At 31.5% G+C, this 26,860-nt stretch overlaps 1 protein-coding gene across 25 annotated transcripts in view; it reads right to left on the reverse strand.

Moving 5' to 3' along the window:
• Positions 1–3,758: 3,758 nt before the first annotated feature.
• Positions 3,759–26,860, reverse strand: part of LOC139513141 (voltage-dependent calcium channel type A subunit alpha-1-like) — a 215,630-nt gene continuing 192,528 nt past the window's right edge. For 19 of the 25 annotated variants that reach the window (XM_071301395.1, XM_071301392.1, XM_071301389.1 and 16 more), the window contains 11 exons: positions 26,424–26,574; positions 25,834–25,961; positions 23,419–23,621; positions 22,726–22,830; positions 22,194–22,303; positions 21,610–21,627; positions 18,202–18,317; positions 17,226–17,337; positions 11,030–11,170; positions 9,458–9,761; positions 3,759–8,098 (listed from right to left, as the gene is read on the reverse strand). In XM_071301395.1, the coding sequence (XP_071157496.1) occupies positions 7,152–8,098; positions 9,458–9,761; positions 11,030–11,170; positions 17,226–17,337; positions 18,202–18,317; positions 21,610–21,627; positions 22,194–22,303; positions 22,726–22,830; positions 23,419–23,621; positions 25,834–25,961; positions 26,424–26,574 (2,335 nt within the window). In that variant the 3' untranslated portion in view covers positions 3,759–7,151. Of the gene's footprint in view, positions 8,099–9,457; positions 9,762–11,029; positions 11,171–17,225; positions 17,338–18,201; positions 18,318–21,609; positions 21,628–21,951; positions 22,099–22,193; positions 22,304–22,725; positions 22,831–23,418; positions 23,622–25,833; positions 25,962–26,423; positions 26,575–26,860 lie in introns of those variants that run through there. The other 6 variants (XM_071301379.1, XM_071301393.1, XM_071301391.1 and 3 more) reach the window with 6 other exon arrangements.

A 26,860-nucleotide genomic window follows, 5' to 3' on the forward strand; every position in this document is an offset into this window, starting at 1 on the left:
CCAGAAAAACTACTGCAACTCTTGTCAACTTCTCTGAAACCATACAAAAGAATTTCATGAAACTTTGAGGGCATAATTTGTAGATTTGCATATCAATGAGACATCAGTTGACTTTTTGTCTGAGTTACATGTCTTTGATTTAGGGGGATTTGATTTGTCTCATTCATACCAAATCTTAACTATTTGTATTGAGTAGTTGTTGGATTGGAAATTATACCACAGTTTTTTTTAAATTGAGACCAAAAGTGAGAGAAGCCGTAAAACATAAAGTGACTTGTTTTTTAAGTGTTTCACTAGTACTCCAGCTATTGCAATTAATTCAAAATTCTGTCACATTCAAATGTTAAGGAGGTTATCCATATGTTTATATAGATCAGAAATACATTCACAGAGAATTGAGCTAAGACCAGTTCTAGCCACCATTTTCTTAACATTGAAATGGGGTGACAGCTATTGCTACATATTGCAAATTTAAAATACAGAACAGCAATCAAAAATTATTTCCATTTGTTCTTTTTATATGTATGTAGTGATTTTGTGGTATGGACTAGTACACAGGTTTAAATGGTCTTGCATTTAATGAACACCTTATGACATCTTTATTCAATTGTGTGTTTTTGTCTACATGTATTTTGTACTATTATAATAGATATAATAAATAGATAGACATTTTTTATAAAGTGCACAAATTATCAAAAAACGATGCCTATAAAGCTGACTGCAGTATGGACTTTAGACATTGTTGAAGGCTTTATTTTGTCCTAGTCTTATTTCTACGTAATTGGGCTCTTGTGGAAAGCTGTCTCATTGGCATCCGTACCACATCTTATTTTTATAAGATCTGTAAATAAGAAAATATAGTCACACTCCTGATCAGTGTCATCACCCTCAAATGATGATTTTTACCAACTTTTTGCAGTTTAATCTAATATCCTTAAAGACTATTTTAGTGCATACACTGAAATGTCTCACCTTCTTTAATAAACTTTGATATTATGTTGATAATCCTAAAGATAAAGCTTTACTACAACTATCACATAAACTTATCATGATCCAGGAAAATGAGGTCAAGGTTATATAAACCAGAGAGAAATAAATGTACACCTTAAAATCAGAAAAACTTAACATTGACCAATTAACCATGAAAATGAGTTCAAGGTCAGTTGAACCATGCCAGACAGACATGTACAGCTTACAATCCTTCCATACAACAAATATAGTTGACCTATTGCGTATAGTTTAGAAAAACAGATCAAAACACAAAACAAGAGGCTCTCAAGAGCCCGAATCGCTCACCTTAATTCTTTTGGTTAAATCTCTCATCAATGATTATTTTGGCTTTTCAATTTATTTAAATGTTTTTTGGATCGTCCTATTTTTTTCAAAAGCCAAAAAAAATAATCATTTTCTCCTATGTTCTATTTTAGCCATAGGAGCTATGTTTCTTGACATACAAGGAAATAAAATATAAAATTTATACTAGATACTCTCAAACTCATTTAGCCTAAATTTGGCTGAAATTGATACAGCAGTTTCAAAGGAGAAGATTTTTTAAAGTAAGTCAACATGATGAACAAATTGTGAAAAAAGTCTTTAAAGGGCAATAACTCCTTAAGGGGTCAATTGACAATTTTGGTCAAATTGACTTAATTGAAGATCTTACTTTGCTGAACATTATTGCTGTTTACAGTTTATTTCTATCTATAATTATATTCAAGATAATAAACAAAAACAGTAAAATTTCCTTAAAATTATCAATTCAGGGGCAGCAACCCAACAACAGGTTGTCCGATTCATCTGAAAATTTCAGGGCAGATAGATCTTGACCTGATAAACAATATTACCCACGTCAGATTTGCTCTAAATGCTTTGGTTTTTGAGTTATAAGCCAAAAACTGCATTTTACCCCTATGTTCTATTTTTAGCAATGGCGACCATGTTTGTTGATAGATCATAACTTCGGATACAATTTACAAACTAGATACCCTAAGGAACATTCAGTTAAAGTTTGGAAGTATTTGGCCCAGTAGTTTCAGAGGAGAAGATTTTTGTAAAAGATTACTAAGATTTACGAAAAATGGTTAAAAATTGACTATAAAGGGCTATAACTCCTAAAGGGGTCAACTGACCATTTCCGTCATGTTGACTTATTTGTAAATCTTACTTTGCTGAACATTATTGCTGTTTACAGTTTATCTTTATCTATAATAATATTCAAGATAATAACCAAAAACAGCAAAATTTCTTTTAAATTACCAATTCAGGGGCAGTAACCCAACAACAGGTTGTCTGATTCATCTGAAAATTTCAGGGCAGATAGATCTTGACCTGATAAACAATATTATCCCATGTCAGATTTGCTCTAAATGCTTTGGTTTTTGAGTTATAAGCCAAAAACTGCATTTGACCCCTATGTTCTATTTTTAGCAATGGCGACCATGTTTGTTGATAGATCAAAACTTCGGATACAATTTATAAATAAGATACCCTAAGGAACATTCAGTTAAAGTTTGAAAGTATTTGGCTCAGTAGTTTCAGAGAAGATTCTTGAAATAGTTTACGACGACAGACAACGACAGACGACGGACGCCAAGTGATGGCATAAGCTCACTTAGGTGAGCTAAAAACCTAACACTGAGAAATAAACTGTGAAAATGTAGACCTATTGCATATAGTATAAGGAAATCAGACCAAAACACCAAAACTTTACTATAACCACTGAACCATTAAAATAAGGTCAAGGTAAGGTGACACCTGCCAGTTGGACATGTACACCTTACAATCCTTCCATACACCAAATATACAAGACCTATTGCTTATAGTATCTGAGATATGGACTTGACCACCAAAACTTAACCTTAATTCACTGATCCATTAAATAAAATCGAAGTCAAGTGAAACTACCTGACAGGCATATGAACCTTGCAAGGTACACACATACCAAATATAGTTATCATATTACTCATAATAAGAGAGAAATTAACATTACAAAACTTTTTTCAAGTAGTCACTGAACCATGAAAATGCGGTCAAGGACTATGGTCATGAGATGGACAGAAACTTCTTACATAAGGCATCTATATACAAAGTATGAAGCATCCAGGTCTTCCAACTTCTAAAACATAATGCTTTTAAGAAGTTAGCTAACACAGATGCTGTAACCACCGCCGGATCACTATCCATATGTTGAGCTTAGTCGCAGCTCGACAAAAAAAAATGATAAACAATACGAGATTCACAAATTTCATAAATTCTTTCCCAGTCCACAATATTAGAGTCTCCATTATTGCAGATGCAAATAGAAATAGGTAGGCTGCACAGGCTCTTTAGAGTCTGGAGTTACTTTATGCATAGTACTAGTCTGAGGAGTCCTCTCAAACTGACTTTCACAGTTGGTTTTTATATTCTGTTGTTTTCATGTCCAAAGTCTTGGACCTGTTATCTAATAATTGTCTTTGTTTATTGTCAGCTGTATTAGTTTCCCATTCTTCTAACAGGCTGTTAGTTTTCAGTTTGAATTTTGACAGTATGGGTTTTGCTCATTGTTGAAGCTGTACAATGATATGTAATTGTACACATCTTTGAACTTCTTTCAATATAGATAGTTATTACATTGGCAATCATACTACATTTCCTTATTTTTATAAAGGAAAAGATTTTAGAACAAAAAGGGAACTGTAGAAAACATTGGAGTTTTCATGAATCTAGGTCATATGTCACAAGTTCACAATGGTCTAACCAAATACAGAATTTCAGAATATTTTTAAATTATTTATTGTATTTCAAGCAATGAAATAAAAAAATCATAGAAGTAATTCATTCTTCATACATGTAAATCAATTGTCCACATACTTTTAATATAATAAATAATGATAAGTGAAATATTTCATACACAATACACATTCAAAACTATGACAGTTATGTTTGTTTGATTCTTACATGATATGAGCATTGAAAAATACATATTTATTGCACTTGTTTGATAAGGATGTTGATGTGCCTTAATTTGTAATGCTTATCAATAGTTCAAGAATAATGAACAAAACATATTTTATCAAATTATTGTGCAATCAGGATATATAATTGAAAAAGTCTTTAATTTCATTTTAGCAGTATAAGTTTTAGTAGACCTTTAGTGTATTCTCTATCAATGTAAGATGTTGCACAATTCTCTCAAAATTTTAAATCCCAGATTTGAATGCATGATTGATAGATGGCAATAATTTATTTCATTTGTTACAAATGCAATACAGTATATAGTATGGATCTTTTTAACTTCATTGTAAGTACATTATTTTATCTAATAAAACAAAAGCATATAGTTGATTGATCACATAAAACAATCTTGACATTAACACTAGTCTTAAATAAAATAACCAGTTTACTACAGTAAGGTGTAACAATCCTGATTGAATAACAGGAAGATTTTCTTTTAAACTTAAAAAGAATCCCTGAAAATATTAATCATAAATCCCATAACAAGACAGACCACACAAAAAGTTTTGTTCTTTGGATTTTCAAAAATTGAACATGGCTAATCATTTTTTTTTGTGATAGATAATGTTGTTGCATGTGCTAAAAAAACTAGTAAATAATTGAAAAATTCTACTTATGAAAATTCCACAAAAATAAAAACTTCCTCTGTATTAAATTAGCAGAGAATTTTTTTCAGATGAATATAATGTTATGTTTTGACAATTTCAAAAAATTTTCATAGTTTAAGAATTTAAGGATAAGAAGCCTCCTGATAGCGAAAATCCAAGGAACTGAAAAATAAATTAGTGTGGCCTATGAATAAAATATTTGATAGAGTAATATAACAAAAATAAACATTTATACCTATAAAGATAATATAAATAACAACATTTTAGGAAGAATATTATTAAAAAAAATCTATAGAGCCAAAGATTGATTATCTATTTTAGTAAAAGAAAACAGTTCCACAAACATATTAAAATAAACGATTATTTATTTTGCTGGCCTTTTACTTGCTCTTTCTGATCTAGTAGAACTTTAGGTCAAAGTAGACTAAATTGCATTTCTTTTTACATGCCTTTTTATATTTAGATTTCAACATGACTTATTTACCCATTAATACTGGCAGCTTAATATAATGGCTGAAAAAAACCCAAGAATACTGTAAAAATTATGTAATTTGGACATGCAAATTGCAGCTGAAATATCCAATACAAACTGGTAAAACCAAATATCAACTATTTTTAGGATGTCTATATTAGAAAGTATTTGGTATCATGTTAAATATTTGATCAGTTACACAAACTATCTGAAGACAAATGAAACATACAATTTTATATGTCATATCTACAAAATTTTGTATAAAATAACTATTTACATAATATTAATAACACAAACTTACAAAATTTAATAAACCTATTAATTTTTTAAAAGGTGCAAAATATAATGAAGTAAGTGCTATAAATTGTTTATCTACAATGAATCACCTACTGGAATATACAAACAGAACAAAATTCTGGCAAGTTCTATAAAGCTACAGTGATTGGAATGAACAAGTATAAAACAACATGAACACATTGAAACAAGCTGTCCAGAAACAGTAATACACTGTGGGGCCAGCCCCTTAAATAAAATATAAAAAGTACACAATCAAATAAGTAACATTTAACACACACACTTACAACTGGAGATAATATCACAGGAAACTTTGGGAATAATTTGTCATAAACTATAACGGAGAAGAAATAACAGGCAATATACTTTTAAAAAGAAATATACAAATTAAGGCTGGTGTCGTCAATAGTTTCAAGCTGACTCTTTATCAACACTGTCAATATTCTTTTAATGAAAGTTTTTAAATTAGAGCTTACGACTACTTTTTAGCTAAAGAAAGTGCTATCTATACCTGACTGAAATGTTGGCAAAGGACTAAGCAGGAAATTTTTTCCAATTTTTTTAGAGAATAATCCGTTGAATGAGTAAAAAGAGATATGAGGTATTCCGCATTTATTTTGTACTTCAAATAGAAATTTTCCTTAAACATGCAAATGTAACAAAACATTTGAAAGTTTTTTTCAATAAAGTCAGTTGAGAAATGGTTGTGGAATAAGTATCTTCAAAAAAGATTATTGGAATAATCAAAAAAATTAAATAAATCATTGATAAATAATAAAATAATAATACTTGTTTTTAATCTGTGAAAGTGGGTGATGCTCTGAGAATGTGGATACATGAACTATACTGGTAAATTCTATCTGTAATGAAAGTTTGTGGAATGAAAAAAAAAAATATTAGGGACGAGCGCCATTTTACATCTCAAATGGTGTATGTAAATGAAATGTCTGCTTTTTCTATTCATGCTGTCAAAAGATTCAGGTTTTCTGTTTTATAAATAAAGTGATAGTGGTGAACAGAGCCACATTTATGGAGTTGGGTCATGTAAAATTGATCAATTTCTTTTTTTATTGTATATGAATGCTTTGCCTTTGCAGAGAGAGTGTTAATTTTTGTTCTTTCGACAAAATCTCTAAAACAGGATTAAACATAGTCTTTATCATAACAATAATTTTCTACTCTCAACATTTTTAATACATTATGAGATGGGAAATAATCTCATGACAGAACTTAGTTGCAGGAGCGACACAATAAAAAGGTACTACCAATCACCACAAATGACAATTTCCTTTAAATGGGCAATGGACAATATTCAATATTGTTAAACAATAAAATATACATAATATTAACTACAATGAATTCACATTAAAGGAAGAGAAAACCATTTTATGGCAGTGAAGGGTATTAATATTTTCAAAATTCTGACAAATATTTTAACACATCATTTATAACACATAAAATCTTGTAGACCAATCTCAAAACAACTCATTGTATGTGATAGTAACGATTAAATTTACTTTCTGATCATGATACAAGATATAACACTGTAAACATACAATACATCACATCATGTTATTTCAATTGTACAAATACTCTAAAGAATTTTACTAATGCAAAAACAGTGAAAAAAGGAAATGCACTTCATGGTTTTACTAATAGGTACTAAAATAAATTTCTAGAATGCCAAATTACCTACGTTCTTCACATCTGAATTGTGAAATAAAAGTGACTATTAAAAATATTCTCATATACATGTATATATAAATTAAAAAGAAAGTTTATCAACACCAATCAGATTCATCCTCATCAGAGTCTATATTTAGAGGTATATTGCTATCACTTCTCATTTCCATTTTTTCTGCTTTCTTTTTTCTACCCTTTGGTTTGAAGCCATTAGGCACAGTCTTTAAGGGTCTAGAACCTCTGTTTGAGCTTGACGAAGGGTCATTGAAATCTCCAGCTAATATTTTAGTTCTATCACTACTATTTTTATTTATATCTGGTGATTGGCTACTTGATCTTAGATCATGTCTAATGTTTGATTTTTCACGCATCCATATTTCTTGGTCTCTATTACTTCTACCTATATTTGGCAATGTTCGTGAATGCACTGATACTGTTGGTTTGTTTAAATTATTTCTTTCTGTTGGACTATAAGGTTCTGGTTTTCCAAATTTTCCTAAATGTAAATTATAATTGTATGAACCTGATGAAGGAAAGTTTCTAGGTGCGTGTGATGGTGATTGATTTAATCTGGGAAAATTAATATTTCCCGGACTTCTTGGTGGTTGTGGTATTGTCGGTGATGGCATAACACGTGGCAAGTTTTTGTCTTTGAGTTTTGGTGTTGAAAGATTTAATGTTGAAGGTTTTAAAGCTGGTGGTAAAGGAACTGGTGGGAGTTTTCTCCCCTGTTTCTGTTTCTGTTTTTTAGGAGGTGTTGATACCGGGCTAGGACTTCGAGATCTATCAGTTAAATTTGCAGTTCCATAATATTCTGCCTGAGGTGTCTGTGATGGTGTTGTAGTTGAAGGAGAAGGAGAGCGTGACCTAGTTTCTAGTGAAGTTGACCTATAAAATGCTGAATCCCGTTTTCTCAGTGGTTGTGGACTAGGTAGTGGAGATCCTATTACATTCCCTTGTGGCTGTAATGGTGGTCTTCTCAAACTCCTAGATTTCCTTTGTTGTGGAGAATTGGGTAGACTTAAACTTTCATCCGCTTTGAAACCTGTCAAAATGGTATAGAATATTATCAATGAAATTGATTGAAAACATAAAACATACAAAGTTAATACATGTACAATTATTGAATATTCAGAAATGAATGTTTTTATTTATTTTTGTGATTGTTGATCAAGAGTCAGAGACAGTAACATTCATTAATACAATTATAGAAAATACTGCATACAATCAAAATTTTACTAGGATTGAATCAAATTTCATGTTTTGCAATATTCAATATAAACCTCATAAAAATTCCTTGGACTTTACAGAAATTAAGTAAAATAAACTGTTGACACAGAGATATGTCTGTTTTTGTTGTTGTTATTTTGATAGTATATGTAAATGTTGAAATTAATATGGCAATACATTCAAAGTAAATGACCTAATCACACAAACTAAAACAATGTTGGTGCTGCTAGTGCAAACACTGTAAACAGGAAGCCTACGTCTCATTTTATTGACTAAGGTAACAAAAGTTTGCAATGAGCTGCAACAATCAATCAATCAATATAGACTAATCTCGAGTTGTTTTATATGAATGAGTTACACAGCTTGACCCAAAGTTGATCAGGCAAATAATGTATTCTTACAGTGAGGTTATAACATTGTGACATTGTACAGGCAAATGCAGGAATTGGAAAGTCATCTATATGTACCCCAACCTAGCACTATGAGTTCTGTACTGTAAAGTGTGTATCTTTACTCAACTATTTATTACTTAAAATCCAAAGGGAACATTCATTTTCATCAAATATCAATAAAACTATGGTATTAAATATAGCACGATGCAGTATATACATTGTATTATTATTTATAGTTTTTGTATGTATGTTAATTGAACTGATTCTAATGTGTGTACAGTGTTGTAAACAGAGGATTTTTTCTAAATCATATAAAGCAACCATTGAAAAGCAACAAAATGCACATGATATTTTTAGATAGGAATTGACAAAATGAAAAACCAACCCTTTTTAGAACTGTACCATGCAGTTACAAAATATAGAATAAAAAGCCATGCATTAGTAAACCATTAATACCTGCTTAGCTATGTCTCTTGTGACCTCAAATTAGAAGTAACCTTGGATTTGCTATATAATCAATTCTCCATTTTTTAAATCCCATTGGAGGCATTCAGATATATACTTATTAATTTTTTTAACTAACATTTAAAAAGCTGCATCTAATAAACTGAAATCTTCATGTAAATAAATTTGATGCGATGATTTATTTCTACTACATATTGCAATGAAGGTACAATTATTTATTCTTAAAGACGGTGAATATTTGTGATTTGTTACAATGATCATTGAATAAAAGATTCTGGTTAATTTTTGTCTAAACAATCATAAACAGATACAATTACCATAATGTTTTCGCCGATCCATTTCAGCTATAGAATGAGCCTGATCAACTAAATTAGAAACTGCCGAAGCAAATCCAAATTCATTACGACGTGGTGAAGGTGACCTTCTCTGTAACATTGGAGAATTTGTAGGTGATCCAAATGGACTGTGATAAGGCATCATTGGGTGGACAGGAGATCTTTGTGAGACAGGTGTCGTAGGAACTGAAGGACTTTTACTACCAGGCCTGCTGGGAGCTGTGGGCCCTTGACCAGATGCATGTTCAGGTTTCAGACCACTTGAGAAGTCCTGCCGATCCATAGACTAGAAAGAAAAATATATTCTAATGAATTAAAAATGAACTCTTTCTGAGATCATTACAGAAGATACTCTCTATCCTGATGGTAAACAACCTGATAAAATAATCAAATATATATGATCTAACCATATACGTTCTATAAGTAAATTAAAAAAAAAATCCAAAATATTAGTTATAATCCAAATGTATTTAAGTGATTCACAAAACTTCAAAGATACAGAATTCTGAACCATTTATCATAATACATTGTATTAGTTTAAACATTTATCAATCATAATATATTGTATTAGTCTAAACTGTATTATACATACATATTCACATGTATATATCAAATTACAAAAAAAAATCATCTTTGCTTTTTCTTTTCTTTATAACAACATCCTTTATGGTACCAACACCAAATAAAGCATGTAAATCTCCCGAACAGTAGGTAGAGGAATATAAGCATTGTCCCTGCACCGAAGCTACAAGTCTTACAAAAGGTTTACTTTTTCTTTAGGAGGGAAGTATATTATAAAACAAAATTGTGTAACAGAAGTCTTAAAAATTCAAAAAAAAATCTTAACTACTAGCTTTATGCTGGAAATTAACATCCATTTTTACTTTTTGTGTAAAATTTACATAAATCAGTTTAGTGTATAACTTGAGGGTACCCAAAATGATTCTATTTTGACATTTTCTTCACCTTTATTTATCTAATAAACCAGACAAAAGTTTCTATTCTATTTATTTTTTGTAGATGTATCCTTATTTACTATATAGTTCCACAAATTTGATTTTGAATCCATATTGAACCATAGAAAAATGGGTTTGAACAAACCTCTAAAAATCTATGATTTTGTAATGAGGAGTACCAAAATGGCATCCATGTTGAAGTTCACATCCTCAAAAATCAACTATTGTTTTGTTTTAATTTTTCAAATAATAAGATAAATTTAACAAATTGCCGATGCTTACTTTTTCATTTTTTTTTTTTAAATATATAGTTCACCAAGTTATTAACTTACTACTAATGTCATTAGATTTATCAAAATTTAATCAATCTAAGTTTACAATACAAGCAATTCACACCAGAAGGTTCTAATGGATCAAATAAGTTTTAATGGTCTTAACAAGTTTCAGGAATATGATCTAGTACAGCTTTAATTTGTTAATTTGATGACAGTTTCAAGTAAAACTATGGAAAAAGTCTATAAACCCAAAAAATAAATAAAACAGAACAAAAAATCCATTCTACCAGCTTCGCCAAATTCCATCACCAAACTTTGGTTACCTTCCTATGTCTGAAGTAGGGTCCATGAAAATGGACTCTCTTACGACTAACCGGTGATGACACAGAGGATATGACATCATCACTCTCGTCCTCCAATGAAAAAGAGGAATTTATGTAACAACCAAGTTCTGGGTTGTGAACCTAAAATTTATTTCATTAAGTCATGACACACCTTTATTCTGCAGAAGAGAAGAGATAACTAATGCAAAATAAAGTAACGTATTCAAAACTTCAAAGTAAAAAAATATCTATATATTTATATTCAGTCTAGATTAAAAGGCTTAAATCTGTATACCTGGAATAAGATCCAATAACAATATGTCTCTGGTGCACACAGTTAGCATGTGAAGCATAATTTACATTTTGCCATGTTTGAATTTGACTGTTACAATTCAATTTACATGAAATCATCTTACTTGAACATTGAGTGTCAATAAAAACTACACTTCTATCATACTACAATTCATATCCTGATTTCCACCATTTGGCAGTTATAAACATCTACTGTAAATTCAGAAATTATTGCAAATTCTGAAAAATGAACTAAAACGCAAGATTATTTATTAATCTGAAAATCTGCTACAGTGACAACATTCAGACATAAAAATACTGAATTAGTTGCATTATTCGCATCAATAAAAACCTTGCAATAATTTCTGAATATATGTTAGCTTATAACATGACTAAGTGTGACTTCTGTGATATATAACACTTACATGTAAACTACTGATAACATGACTGAGTGTGACTCCTGTGATATATAACACTTACATGTAAACTACTGATAACATGACTGAGTGTGACTCCTGTGATATATAACACTTACATGTAAACTACTGATAACATGACTGAGTGTGACTCCTGTGATATATAACACTTACATGTAAACTACTGATAACATGACTGAGTGTGACTCCTGTGATATATAACACTTACATGTAAACTACTGATAACATGACTGAGTGTGACTCCTGTGATATATAACACTTACATGTAAACTACTGATAACATGACTGAGTGTGACTCCTGTGATATATAACACTTACATGTAAACTACTGATAACATGACTGAGTGTGACTCCTGTGATATATAACACTTACATGTAAACTACTGATAACATGACTGAGTGTGACTCCTGTGATATATAACACTTACATGTAAACTACTGATAACATGACTGAGTGTGACTCCTGTGATATATAACACTTACATGTAAACTACTGATAACATGACTGAGTGTGACTCCTGTGATATATAACACTTACATGTAAACTACTGATAACATGACTGAGTGTGACTCCTGTGATTATAACACTTACATGTAAACTACTGATAACATGACTGAGTGTGACTCCTGTGATATATAACACTTACATGTAAACTACTGATAACATGACTGAGTGTGACTCCTGTGATATATAACACTTACATGTAAACTACTGATAACATGACTGAGTGTGACTCCTGTGATATATAACACTTACATGTAAACTACTGATAACATGACTGAGTGTGACTCCTGTGATTATAACACTTACATGTAAACTACTGATAACATGACTGAGTGTGACTCCTGTGATATATAACACTTACATGTAAACTACTGATAACATGACTGAGTGTGACTCCTGTGATATATAACACTTACATGTAAACTACTGATAACATGACTGAGTGTGACTCCTGTGATATATAACACTTACATGTAAACTACTGATAACATGACTGAGTGTGACTCCTGTGATATATAACACTTACATGTAAACTACTGATAACATGACTGAGTGTGACTCCTGTGATATATAACACTTACATGTAAACTACTGATAACATGACTGAGTGTGACTCCTGTGATATATAACACTTACATGTAAACTACTGATAACATGACTGAGTGTGACTCCTGTGATTATAACACTTACATGTAAACTACTGATAACATGACTAAGTGTGACTTCTGTGATATATAACACTTACATGTAAACTACTGATAACATGACTGAGTGTGACTCCTGTGATATATAACACTTACATGTAAACTACTGATAACATGACTGAGTGTGACTCCTGTGATATATAACACTTACATGTAAACTACTTATAACATGACTAAGTGTGACTCCTGTGATATATAACACTTACATGTAAACTACTGATAACATGACTGAGTGTGACTCCTGTGATATATAACACTTACATGTAAACTACTGATAACATGACTAAGTATGACTCCTGTGATATATAACACTTACATGTAAACTACTGATAACATGACTAAGTGTGACTCCTGTGATATATAACACTTACATGTAAACTACTGATAACATGACTAAGTGTGACTCCTGTGATATATAACACTTACATGTAAACTACTGATAACATGACTAAGTGTGACTTCTGTGATATATAACACTTACATGTAAACTACTGATAACATGACTGAGTGTGACTCCTGTGATATATAACACTTACATGTAAACTACTGATAACATGACTGAGTGTGACTCCTGTGATATATAACACTTACATGTAAACTACTGATAACATGACTGAGTGTGACTCCTGTGATTATAACACTTACATGTAAACTACTGATAACATGACTGAGTGTGACTCCTGTGATATATAACACTTACATGTAAACTACTTATAACATGACTAAGTGTGACTCCTGTGATATATAACACTTACATGTAAACTACTGATAACATGACTGAGTGTGACTCCTGTGATATATAACACTTACATGTAAACTACTGATAACATGACTAAGTATGACTCCTGTGATATATAACACTTACATGTAAACTACTGATAACATGACTAAGTATGACTCCTGTGATATATAACACTTACATGTAAACTACTGATAACATGACTAAGTGTGACTCCTGTGATATATAACACTTACATGTAAACTACTGATAACATGACTAAGTGTGACTCCTGTGATATATAACACTTACATGTAAACTACTGATAACATGACTAAGTGTGACTCCTGTGATATATAACACTTACATGTAAACTACTGATAACATGACTAAGTGTGACTCCTGTGATTATAACACTTACATGTAAACTACTGATAACATGACTAAGTATGACTCCTGTGATATATAACACTTACATGTAAACTACTGATAACATGACTAAGTATGACTCCTGTGATATATAACACTTACATGTAAACTACTGATAACATGACTGAGTGTGACTCCTGTGATTATAACACTTACATGTAAACTACTGATAACATGACTGAGTGTGACTCCTGTGATATATAACACTTACATGTAAACTACTGATAACATGACTGAGTGTGACTCCTGTGATATATAACACTTACATGTAAACTACTGATAACATGACTGAGTGTGACTCCTGTGATATATAACACTTACATGTAAACTACTTATAACATGACTAAGGCCGTGTTCACATTGACCTAAACTCGGTGTTGTGTAAGTGTAACTCACACGTAAACTAAACAAAATTACGTTCCCATTGATAAAACTTAATGTTTACATGTAGTGTAAAACATGTTTTGTCTACATGCAGTCGATACTCGATGTAGGCCTTGTGTAGATTAAGTGTACACAAAACTAGGCATTTAAAACATTAGTTTCACCGTGTATATTTAAGGAAGAAACAATTTTTGAATAAAATTGATATTTATAACAATTATTAATAAAGTTCTTCACAGAAATATTTGTCTAAACTTGATATATATATTTTTTTTTTTTTTAAACTAAACGTAGCTTTGTTAAGCCCTTATCAAGACTCAAAGTAGCATCATTGCCGAACACATAATTCATTTGAAAATTAAGGTCTTTCCGAATCGACTTGACTTACACAGAAATGTTTGCCACTGGTCTTTACTCAAACAACGATTCACTCATAAATGCATTACTTAAAAAGTGTGAGGTAAATGTATTGTTTGTCTAGTACATGTATCTCGGGATCCTTTAAATTACCTTTAAAACTAAAAAAAAACCATTATCCTCTCCCTTTGCCAAATACTCCTTGGAGGAGACACACCATTTGAAACAAACAGAAAGGATAGGAATATAGTGATCCCTAATATATCATTCCTTCTTCTCCTTCAATCTCTGTACCGATGTAATGCATTGGCTTTATGAGAATGAAAATATATATTCTTCGCCTGTAAGCACGCTGCTGCAGCCTACGTTTTCTAATGCTTAATCGAGACATCTTTATTATTTTTAAACTACTGCAAATCATCAAAATGGCTTTCATAAAGAAGCAACCACTTAACTTAACTAGAGGCTCTAAAGAGCCTGTGTCGCTCACCTTGGTCTATGTGACTATTAAACAAAGAAAGCAGATGGATTCATGACAAAATTGTATTTTGGTGATGGTGAGGTGTTTGTACATCTTACTTTACTGAACATCCTTGCTGCTTACAATTATCTCTATCTATAATGAACTTGGCCCAGTATTTTCAGTGGAAAATGTTAGTAAAAATTTACAAATTTTATAAAAATTGTTGAAAATTGACTATAAAGGACAATAACTCCTTAGGGGGTCAATTGACCATTTCGGTCATGTTGACTTATTTGTAAATCTTACTTTGCTGAACATTATTGCTGTATACAGTTTATCTCTATCTATAATAATATTCAAGACAATAACCAAAAACAGCAAAATTTCCTTAAAATTACCAATTCAGGGGCAGCAACCCAACAACGGGTTGTCCGATTCACCTGAAAATTTCGGGGCAGATAGATCTTGACCTGATAAACAATTTAACCCCCGTGTAAGATTTGCTCTAAAGGCTGCGGTTTCAGAGTTTTAAGCCAAAATCTACATTTCACCCCTATGTTCTATTTTTAGCCATGGCGGCCATCTTGGTTGGTTGGCCAGGTCACGGGACACAATTTTTAAAATACATACCCCAATGATGATTGTGGCCAAGTTTGGTTAAATTTGGCCCAGTAGTTTCAGAGAAGATTTTGGTAAAAGATAACTAAGATTTACGAAAAATGGTTAAAAATTGACTATAAAGGGCAATAACTCCTAAAGGGGTCAACAGATCATTTTGGTCCTGTTGACTTATTTGTAGATCTTACTTTACTGAACATTTTTGCTGTTACAGTTTATCTCTATCTATAATAATATTCAAGATAATAACCAAAAACAGCAAAATTTCCTTAAAATTACCAATTCAGGGGCAGTAACCTATCAACGGGTTGTCCGATTCATCTCAAAATTTCAGGGCAGATAGATCTTGACCTGATTAACAATTTTACCCATGTCAGATTTGCTCTAAATGCTTTGGTTTTTGAGTTATAAGCCAAAAACTGCATTTTACCCCTATGTTCTATTTTTAGCCATGGCGGCCATCTTGGTTGGTTGGCGGGGTCACCGGACACAATTTTTAAACTAGATACCCTAATAATGATTGTGGCCAAGTTTGGTAAAAATTGGCCCAATAGTTTCAGAGGAGAAGATTTTTGTAAAAGCTAACGACGGACGACGACGACGACGCCGGACGCCGGACGCCGGACGCCAAGTGATGAGAAAAGCTCACTTGGCCCTTTGGGCCAGGTGAGCTAAAAAGGGGGGGGGGGGGTATTTTGTTAATTTATCTGAGCCAGAAACTTTTCCGCGCTGGTAATCAATTTTTTTTCAAAATTAAACACTATAATGTATGGGGAAACTCTTGATTTAGAATATTTTTGTATTAGGACTGTTTTTTTTTTTTTATATAATTGGGGTTCGGAATATTTCCACCGATCCCCCCATGCCGATTTGAAGTCAAATGGTTGTTCCCTTACTGCTAGAAAACTTTGCATTCGGTTCTACGTAATGAACATTTAAATGACATAGAGTTTACAAGTGTGAACAAATCTTATGTACAGGTAATTAAACAAGGTGTATAGATGTGAACAAATTTAATGTGAAACCAATGTCCAGTAACTTAAACTAATTGTAAACAAGTTTACTGTACATGACGTTTGATGTGAACACGGCGTAAGTGTGACTCCTGTGATATATAACACTTACATGTAAACTACTTATAACATGACTAAGTGTGACTCCTGTGATATATAACACTTACATGTAAACTACTTATAACATGACTAAGTGTGACTCCTGTGATATATAACACTTACATGTAATCTACTTATAACATGACTAAGTGTGACTCCTGTGATATATAACACTTACATGTAAACTACTGACATCCGACTGCTGATGATGCTGGGCTTCTTTCTTTCTTTTACTACTGCCTCTTCTAAGAAAACTAGAAAATGATCTCTGCCAATGATGTTTATCTATACTGTTAACAAAAAAATTCGAACATCTAACAAATAATGTTCATTTTTAATGGAAAAAGAAGCTTTGTGATGTTGACTACATATAATTTTAACTAATTTATATTTTGTAGCCACAAAAATTATAGTTGTAAAATATTTCTCATGTTATTATGTGCCAACTCTATATAAAATTTTCTTACTTGCTTATTACTGTGGCTTTTTTTTAAGGCTATGCCTGAAAAGATTTTGCCAACAACCCCTTAACTTCTCAATATATATTAGAACAATTCTTCTTATTTCTTAAACATATTTCTTAGATTACCATCCCCTTTTTCAAATTCTTTTTACAGGAAAAATACTTTTTCCAACCAGAATTCAACACTTTTTTTTTGTGTCAGTCAGATTTTCTCATTCCATAGCATTTTCAAAATAATAGAATTTTATTGATATTTCTGTTTTAAGCCATGTCTGCCATGTTGGTTGGAAGGTCATATATCAAACAATGATTGTGTCTAACTTTGGTCTCAAATTGAGCCAGTAGTTTCAGAGAAGAAGATATTTGTAAAAGTGAAAGGATGAAGGTCCACAACCAGGGAGAATGTTAAGTGATGAGAATAGTTCATGTGTCGCTTCGAATGAGGTCAGTTAAGGTCAGATCAACCCTGTCAAACTGAAAAATGCACCTTTCACCTTTAAGCGCTTGTTTGAAGGTAATTGTTTGACAGAATAAGGTTACTATAGAAAGTTATACATATGCTGTTTATTAAGTGCAAGTATATACAGGTAACTAAATCAATATTATATCAGCTGAATTGATAATGAAGAGAATAAAGATAACTATTTGTTCTCTCTAGCCATGTAAAGGTAAACAAGGAATAAATACTGACCTATGACCATCAATATCATCTTCAGAAGAATGGTCTGATGCATGATCTAAACTTTGATTGGATCTACCAGAAACTGTCAGTTTACCCATAAATCTTTGCAATAAAGATGGTGGTCTCTGCAAAAAGTAAAAGAGTTACCATGAAAAAATGCTATTATCTAAAAAAAAAAAATAATATGATGCATCCCACAAAATAATTATGATATAAGTGATGACATATAAGTTTATGAGATTATTTGATTTGACCAGTTGTGGTTAGTAACTTTTCCGATGGACACAATCGGTTAAAAAATTATATAACCACAAAGCTGTATGCAGTATTTATGATAAGTGATCATCATAAGTCCCTTGAATTTGAAAGTCAAAGATATATGAATCTATCAATTGTAAAATTATAGATGGTTGTGACAATAGTCTTGTCAGCAATCAATATCTACTAAATAAAGAAGATTTGGTGATTATATCAGTAAAAAACATACAGCTTTAACAATAAACAGCCTTATCATACAGATACATTACAACAAGATCATTTAATGTATTCAGTTATCTTTCTGGATACAGCTATATGTGTATATGTAACTTAGTTCCATTCGTTATTGAGTTGCTGGTATCTAAGATAGGTCAGGTTTATTATGTTCATAGGTCATAAAATTAACAAAATTTAGTCAATTTTTAAGGTTAAAAAATGTTTTTTTTTACACATTCACTGAATATAACTTGAACAACGGAATTTTAAAATTTAAAACAAGGTACATGTTTTTAAATACATATATATAAATATATATAAAACAAACAAACAAACTTTAGAAAACGGAGTCATGACAACCGGCCTTCACACCAAAACAACTGATAAACACCAATTTCTCTCTCCGAAGAGTTGTCACCCTAAACACTGCTCCTGGAGCATTCCGTACAGCCAAGCAATCAGGTTAAAACGGATTTGTTCATCGAAATCAAAATTAAACCATTGTTTGGGGCAACTCAGACAGCAACTTAAATCAAGAGGTTATAAGAACAAAAATATTTCAGAAGCTTTCGGTAAAGCAAAAGAAAAAGACCGAACAAACCTACTTGAATACAAAGAAAAGACAGCCCAGACAAATAAAATCCAGTTTGTTGTTAGCTTTCATCCTGACCTGACAAATCTTTCATCCATTGTCCACAAACACTGACGTCTTATTGAAAATGATTCTTCCTTAAAAGAGATTTTTGCATCACCCCCTGTTATGGCTTACCGATGACCCAAAAACCTCAAAGATATTCTAGTAACATCCAAAGTATCTAAACAGGAGATATCAACAATCGGAGGTTATAAACCATGTGGAAGGGGCAATTGTAAGTGCTGCAAAGTCGCCAACATCGAAACCCAATTTGTAAGCACAGTCACAAAGAAAAAATACAACATATTTATAACATGTTTAACATCAAATTGCAAAACGCAAAATTGCATTTATGTTCTAACGTGTGAAACTTGCAAATTACAATATGTTGGTGAAACAGAAACACCATTTAACATCCGACTAAATAACCATTGGTCATTTTATACAAAAGACACTGCCCAATTACAAGACACCTTTTATAAATATGTTACACTTTTCCTCAAATCTTGTATAGATTAAGCTACAAAAATATTTTTTTGTCATGCATCCGATTTCACCTTGAGAGATGCACACGCCTGATGAAGCTAATTTGTTTAGCGTAATATTGCGTATTTCTATTTAAAATCTAATAGGACTTTTAATGTATTAATTACATGTTTAAGTTATATTCTTAGACATTTATATAATTTTAATTCAGTAACTGTATCAGTTTATTTTTACAAACTGATCCACGCTTAAATAGATTGAATGTTGATTGTTGCTATTTTTAGACATTATATATATATATGAAGATGTTAGTTTAGGTTTTCTTTATAAATATTGAATAGAATTACCTTTTCTGGAGGTTCTGTAGTCCTTGTTTTTGACATTTTGTGACCCTTTGTTAGTATTGTTATTTTTATTATTTTAAGCAAATAGCAGACACTAGATTAATATATTCATGTATCCCAAGCACCACTGTTAATTTTTAGTTTTGTGTTATCAAGAATGCTTTATGTTTTTACCAAGATACCTAAAGCCAAGATTAAGTGCGAGAATTTGGACTAATATGTTGTACTAAATTAATACATGTATAATGAAATTTCACCATCCATTATTACTCCTTAGAAAGATACCCAAAGCCATGATTTAGAGTTTTGACTGATACGAAATTAATATTACATACTTTATTGGTCCTATAGACTCCTTAGAAATATTTATTTTAGTCTGTAGTGTATTGTGTTACTCATATCAGTAGAAATAAACATTAAATTCGGTTTCCATGATGGTTTAAAGAAAAACTCTTAGAATTATGATCCGAAAAGATTTAGTATAAACAAATGCAACAACCTAATTAGTAAGTAGTTCTATCAAATATTTAAATAACTGGTCAGAACAGCTTAAAAAACACCATGTATGAAAAAAGTGTGTAATTTTTACTGGAAACCATACATCTTACTATGGAATTGAAGCCTTTATATGTAAGCATCAATGTCAATCTGAATTTATAGTTACCAATAATGAGAGTGATTTTATTCTATTAAGATTGAATATTTAAACTTGGTGTTGTTAACTACATATACAAGTTCAAAGCAGTGATTTTCACACACCCAGTCTACAGTATTAGTTAAATGTTTAGCATTTAAAAAATATATAAATAGTACAAAAATCAGAATTGCAACAAGAGCAGTAATTGTGCAAAGTTATGCACATGCTAATTACACATAAGCAAGATATAAAGAGTCAAAGTCAAAAGTGCCATATGTAAAAAGCATGCATATCAAGTACATGAAGATAATTGTTATATGTCAATGAAGTGCACAAGGAATTAACCTTGATCCTATGTAATATTTTCAATCATGAATGAATTTGGCCAAGTAACCCCTACACTTAACCATTTTTCAAATAAAGAAACTAAATTTGTTGGTATTTTTCCTTTTCGTAACAGCCCAAAAAATATGAAATATAAAGAAATTGTTACCATGGACTTAATAGGACATAATAGAAGCACATTTTGAAAAATGGTGGATAATTAACCCTTCGTTCAATAAAAATTCAAATATATACCTATTTCTCATGAACGTATGACCAGATTTTTTAAAGAGGCAAATTTCAAAAGGTATTCAAACAGTTTTCAGTTGCACGTAAACCTATAATATTCCTTGTGCAAGAAATTGCTTCAAAAGTGCATTACTAAGTATAATATGGCAAGTTAAGAGGCAAGTGCATAATATTAAAAACAGAATTAGAGGCTAGCATTCAGTGTCACAATGTGGGTCATGGTCATCTTTGTAACCAAGGTTGACTCGTCCACGACGACCTCTACTAACCTCCTCCTTATTTTCCTCCTGAAAGTAAAAGTCCAAGGTCATTGATTGTGTGCCATGTTTAAAAATAAAACTATAGCTGGAATAGTAATTTTTCAATAATTGTTTTTCTCAATCACATTTTCTTCTGTTTTCTTTGATTTTTAAAGCAATGACATTTAAAATACCCAGTCCACTTCAACTTCTGGATATTATTCTTGAAATTACTAGGCCCAAGTCCTATGAATAATGAATTTAGGAATTGCGCATGAAATGTATATGAATACTGCCTATTGCACATTTCTGCTTGAATAAGGAATTGTTATATGCAATTGTTTTCAAGACAAGCATAAGCCTGCTTCCATTTGGACTTTAGCACAAAAAACAATTGAAATAAGTTTTGGCATGACGTAAGCAGATTGGATCCCAATTTCCAAGTCGGTCCTCCACCAGTACTCACACTTCCTTCAAAACTCTTCCCGCTTATCTTGACCCCTGTCCACCATTTTCATTCTAAATACATACAAAAACTGCATTTTAGTTGGCCTCTGTTGTCCTATGAGGACCATTCATAGCCTACCAACAAAAGGACATGTTTCAGATCTTACCATTCTATAATTTCCACCTTTTGACTGACTTGCTTTGTATGCTTTCCAATTTTCAGCAACCATTAAACCAGCATAAATCTTCCCAACACTCAGATTAAAACCATTTAGTTCTGAAACAGAAAATAATAACTGTAAAAGAAGTAAATATTAAATATTACACCAACACATAAGATCGACTTTAAAAATGTCAGACTGGATTTGAATATAAATTTTTTAACAAGGCATAAACAAGATGTCCAAGGGCCATGTTTCTCCCTCAATATACCAAAGACAGAAGTTCATATATGTAGGACAATAAATGTCTGGAAAGTCCATTTACAAGATTTTTCTATATCCATACTCATAAGCCCTTTAAAATTATGTCAGCATGCTGTAAAAATTATAAACAAAAACAAAACAAACCAAATAAATAAACCATATATAAAATCAGCTGGATATCTGTTATAAAAACCATTCCAGATAAAAGTTTGGAATGACAGAATGGTAAACACGTTTATCAAACAAACTTTTTTCCTTAAATTTGAAAACTTACCAGAATTAGGTGGAAGGAGATGATCTAACATTTTTCTTGCCTGAGCTGGCCAAACCTTTTTGATTACTTCTCTCATCTCTCCATCCTTCCTATCCATCTCTTCAGCTACAAATACAAACTTACTATAAATTGTTATGTAATTTAATAAAAAAAAATGGATTTTGAGAAAAAAGGTAAATCGGATTTTTTTTCCCAAAATATAATTTTCTGTTTCAGTTGCATCAGATCACATGATATATGATGCATTCATCTCCAATTTAAATAGAACTAATGTAAACGTTAGACTTTTCTCATAATACATAAGATACCGCTCTACAAGGTCAAGATCATTTAAGTGATGAACCAGGAGATGTCTTTTTGGTTAATTTGCTGTTTCATAATATATGCTAACATTGTTTTACAGATATTAGACAATTAATTAGATTGTACCCCTTAGTTTTCCATGTTGGCCATGCTGGTTAGTTAGAAGGAAAAGATTTATAAAATTTGGTTCAAACTCACTGGAACAAGGGTAAAGAGGACAAGATTTCAGGAAACAAATTACGTCATTTAAGAATGACATAAACCTCAGATGCAGTAACAGACACCCAGTGATGCCGATAGTTCACTTGACACATTGGAACAATGTGCTTAAAAGATCTATAAAACTGAAACATAAAACAATAAATACATCTTAAAGGGTTGCCAGCTTACTTGTAGACATTTTGATTCCTAAAGATTCTCTTATCAGTGCAAAAAGCGTAGTTGTAAAATGGACAGTTGAATCTGGATATACTGGCATGTTCATCCGTATCAACTTTCTGTAAGCAAGTCGTGTGGGGCACTTTTTACCAAAGCCTACAGGTGGCTCCATGTTTCTTAACATATCATACATGTCTGTATACTGTATTCTTCCTCTGTAAAAATAACCAATCCTATATATAATCATTCTAGCTGTTTTGATTTTCAAATATTTTATGATTTTCAAATATTTTATAAGACCAGATTCAGTGGTAAAATATATATGTATACCCCATGTTCATCTTAAATTTCATCACATAGTTTCTATGGTATCTGATGTTGATATAGATTTTCAATGCATGCATTTAACTTATTACCTTTTCCTAGATAATATAAAAAAAAAAACTAGAGGCTCTAAAGAGCCTGTGTCGCTCACCTTGGTATATGTGAATATTAAACAAAGGAAGCAGATGGATTCATGACAAAATTGTGTTTTGATGATGGTGATGTGTTTGTAAATCTTACTTTACTAAACAGTCTTAATGCTTACAATTATCTCTATCTATAATGAATTGGCCTAGTAGTTTCAGTGGAAAATGTTAGTAAAAATTTACAAATTTTATGAAAATTGTTAAAAATTGACTATAAAGGAAAATAACTCCTTAGGGGGTCAACTGACCATTTCGGTCATGTTGACTTATTTGTAAATCTTACTTTGCTGAACATTATTGCTGTTTACAGTTTATCTTTATCTATAATAATATTCAAGATAATAACCAAAAACAGCAAAATTTCCTTAACATTACCTATTCACGGGCAGCAACCCAACAACGGGTTGTCAGGTTCATCTGAAAATTGAAGGGCAGATAGATATTGATCTGCTTAACAATTTTACCCCATGTCAGATTTGCTCTAAATGCTTTGGTTTTTGAGTTATAAGCCAAAAACTGCATTTTACCCCTATGTTCTATTTTTAGCCCATGGCCATCTTGGTTGGTTGAACGGGTCACGCCACACATTTTTAAAACTAGATACCCCAAAGATGATTGTTGTCAAGTTTGGATTAATTTGTCCCAGTAGTTTCAGAGGAGAAGATTTTTGTAAAAGATAACTAAGATTTACGAAAAATTGTTAAAAATTGACTATAAAGGGCAATAACTCCTAAAGGGGGTCAATTGACCATTTCGGTCATGTTGACTTATTTGTAAATCTTACTTTGCTGAACATTATTGCTGTTTACAGTTTATCTCTATCTATAATAATATTCAAAATAATAACCAAAAACAGCAAAATTTCTTTAAAATTACCAATTCAGGGGCAGCAACCCAACAACGGGTTGTCCGATTCATCTGAAAATTTCAGGGCAGATAGATCTTAACCTGATAAACAATTATACCCCATGTCAGATTTGCTCTAAGTGCTTTGGTTTTTGAGTTATAAGCCAAAAACTGCATTTTACCCCTATGTTCTATTTTTAGCCGTGGTGGCCATCTTGGTTGGTTGACCAGGTGACGCCACACATTTTTTAAACTAGATACCCCAATGATGATTGTGGCCAAGTTTGGTTTAATTTGGCCCAGTAGTTTCAGAGGAGAAGATTTTTGTAAAAGCTAACGACGACGGACGACGACGACGGACGCCGGACGCCGACGCCAGACGCCGGACGCCAAGTGATGGGAAAAGCTCACTTGGCCCTTTGGGCCAGGTGAGCTAAAAAGAAGTGAAATGCAATATCTTCATTTTTCAAGTCTACTTTGTATAATTAGTTTGTCGATGCCTGCGCTCCATGTTTCATGATCCTCAATTTGATTGATATTCAGCCGATTTTGTCAAATTTTGCCAAAATCTATTTTCTTGACCTATTTTGTATGTAAAATTCAACGCTTAAGAATAAAACTTTGACAAAGATAGATCTATTTAATTTTCTCACATGTCTTAAAGTCAAATTAAAACGTTTTTCATCTTGTTACATTAAACTTTATAATCTTGGGCAAATATGGCCTTTATCGAACTTAGTCCTTTATAAATTACACCTGCAGTTATCATTGCAATATTTATAGGATGAACAACACTGTGATTTTAATAACAGCGATTTAAAAAAAAAAAGAATAAGATCGATCAGAATTTGAGTTTTAATTATTGGGACACTAACTTAGCTGTAATGTCTGCATTGATAAAAACCATGCAATAATATCTGAATTTACTGTAATTGAAATTAATCTGTATATAGAAGTACTTTTTTAATGTTTCATTTTTCCATGTTGGCCTTCATAATTAGTTTTATCCTTGGGTTGCTTCAAGCCGTAAGATGCCTTTGGGCATCGCCATAGCCAGGCAAAACGATAAGTTCAACTACTGTAGGATAACTGTTTCCAAAAAAATACTTACGTAGCACCAGGATCATAGTCTGCCCAAACTCGTGTATACTCATCTAAATGATGAGGTCCCAGTATGGAACTGTCTCTCGTTAAATAATCAAAATTATCCATAATAACAGCAACAAACAAATTTAACATCTGAAACAAATAAAATAGTCAACTAAAAAAATACTCTAATGGTTATAGCCTAAGAAACATATAATATGAAATAATTATAAATGTCAATCTTGTTAACATGTATTTATGATATCCTTAAAAAACTTTAATACTCAGGTATCATTACTTAAACAAATATTTTTTTTATTAATATTAATTCAGTTCTTAAGAAATTTTAACATCAGAATACAACTGGTATGATTTTGATACTTGTCTTCATTTAAACTTTCTTTGTAAGAAATTCATACCACATCATATTATCAAAAAATCTTCATTTTTTGTAAGCACCTTAATCACAGCCAATAAAAAACTCTTGTCTTTTAACTTTAATTTCTTCTATAAAGGTCTATAAATATATCAAAATAGGTCTGGAAATATGATATATTTGCAACATCATTAATAAAATAAACTGAATAGAGAAACAAATATTGTTTTAAAACTTACAAGAAAAGAACAGAGGAATATAAAAGTCATAAAGTAAGGATAAGCAATATCTAATCCACATGATTTGCCAGTTAATCCTGACTCTGGATCACATTCCTGTCCACCTAAACATGATAACATTATCTGTTGCCAACTCTCTCCTGTAGCACACCTACAAAATACATTTATCATCTCAAAATTCAGTGTATAGGAAGTCCATTATTTTTTTTTTTACATCACATGGCACTGATAGGTTGGGCACATCTGAATTGTCTCCCAAATAAATAACATCTCTTTAATGCAAAACATTATTTCACAAACATGTATTTTACTCTCTGTAATCAATAATATTCATTTTCTTTCTTTTTAAGTGGTACAGAAAACCTAAAGGAGTTATTATTTATAAATCAGTGAAATGCTAAAATAACCTACTTTAAGTAAAGACATACAAAGCTTCT

This window comes from Mytilus edulis, chromosome 2 (genome assembly GCF_963676685.1).
Source record: "Mytilus edulis chromosome 2, xbMytEdul2.2, whole genome shotgun sequence".
In the NCBI taxonomy this organism is placed as follows: Eukaryota; Metazoa; Mollusca; class Bivalvia; order Mytilida; family Mytilidae; genus Mytilus; species Mytilus edulis.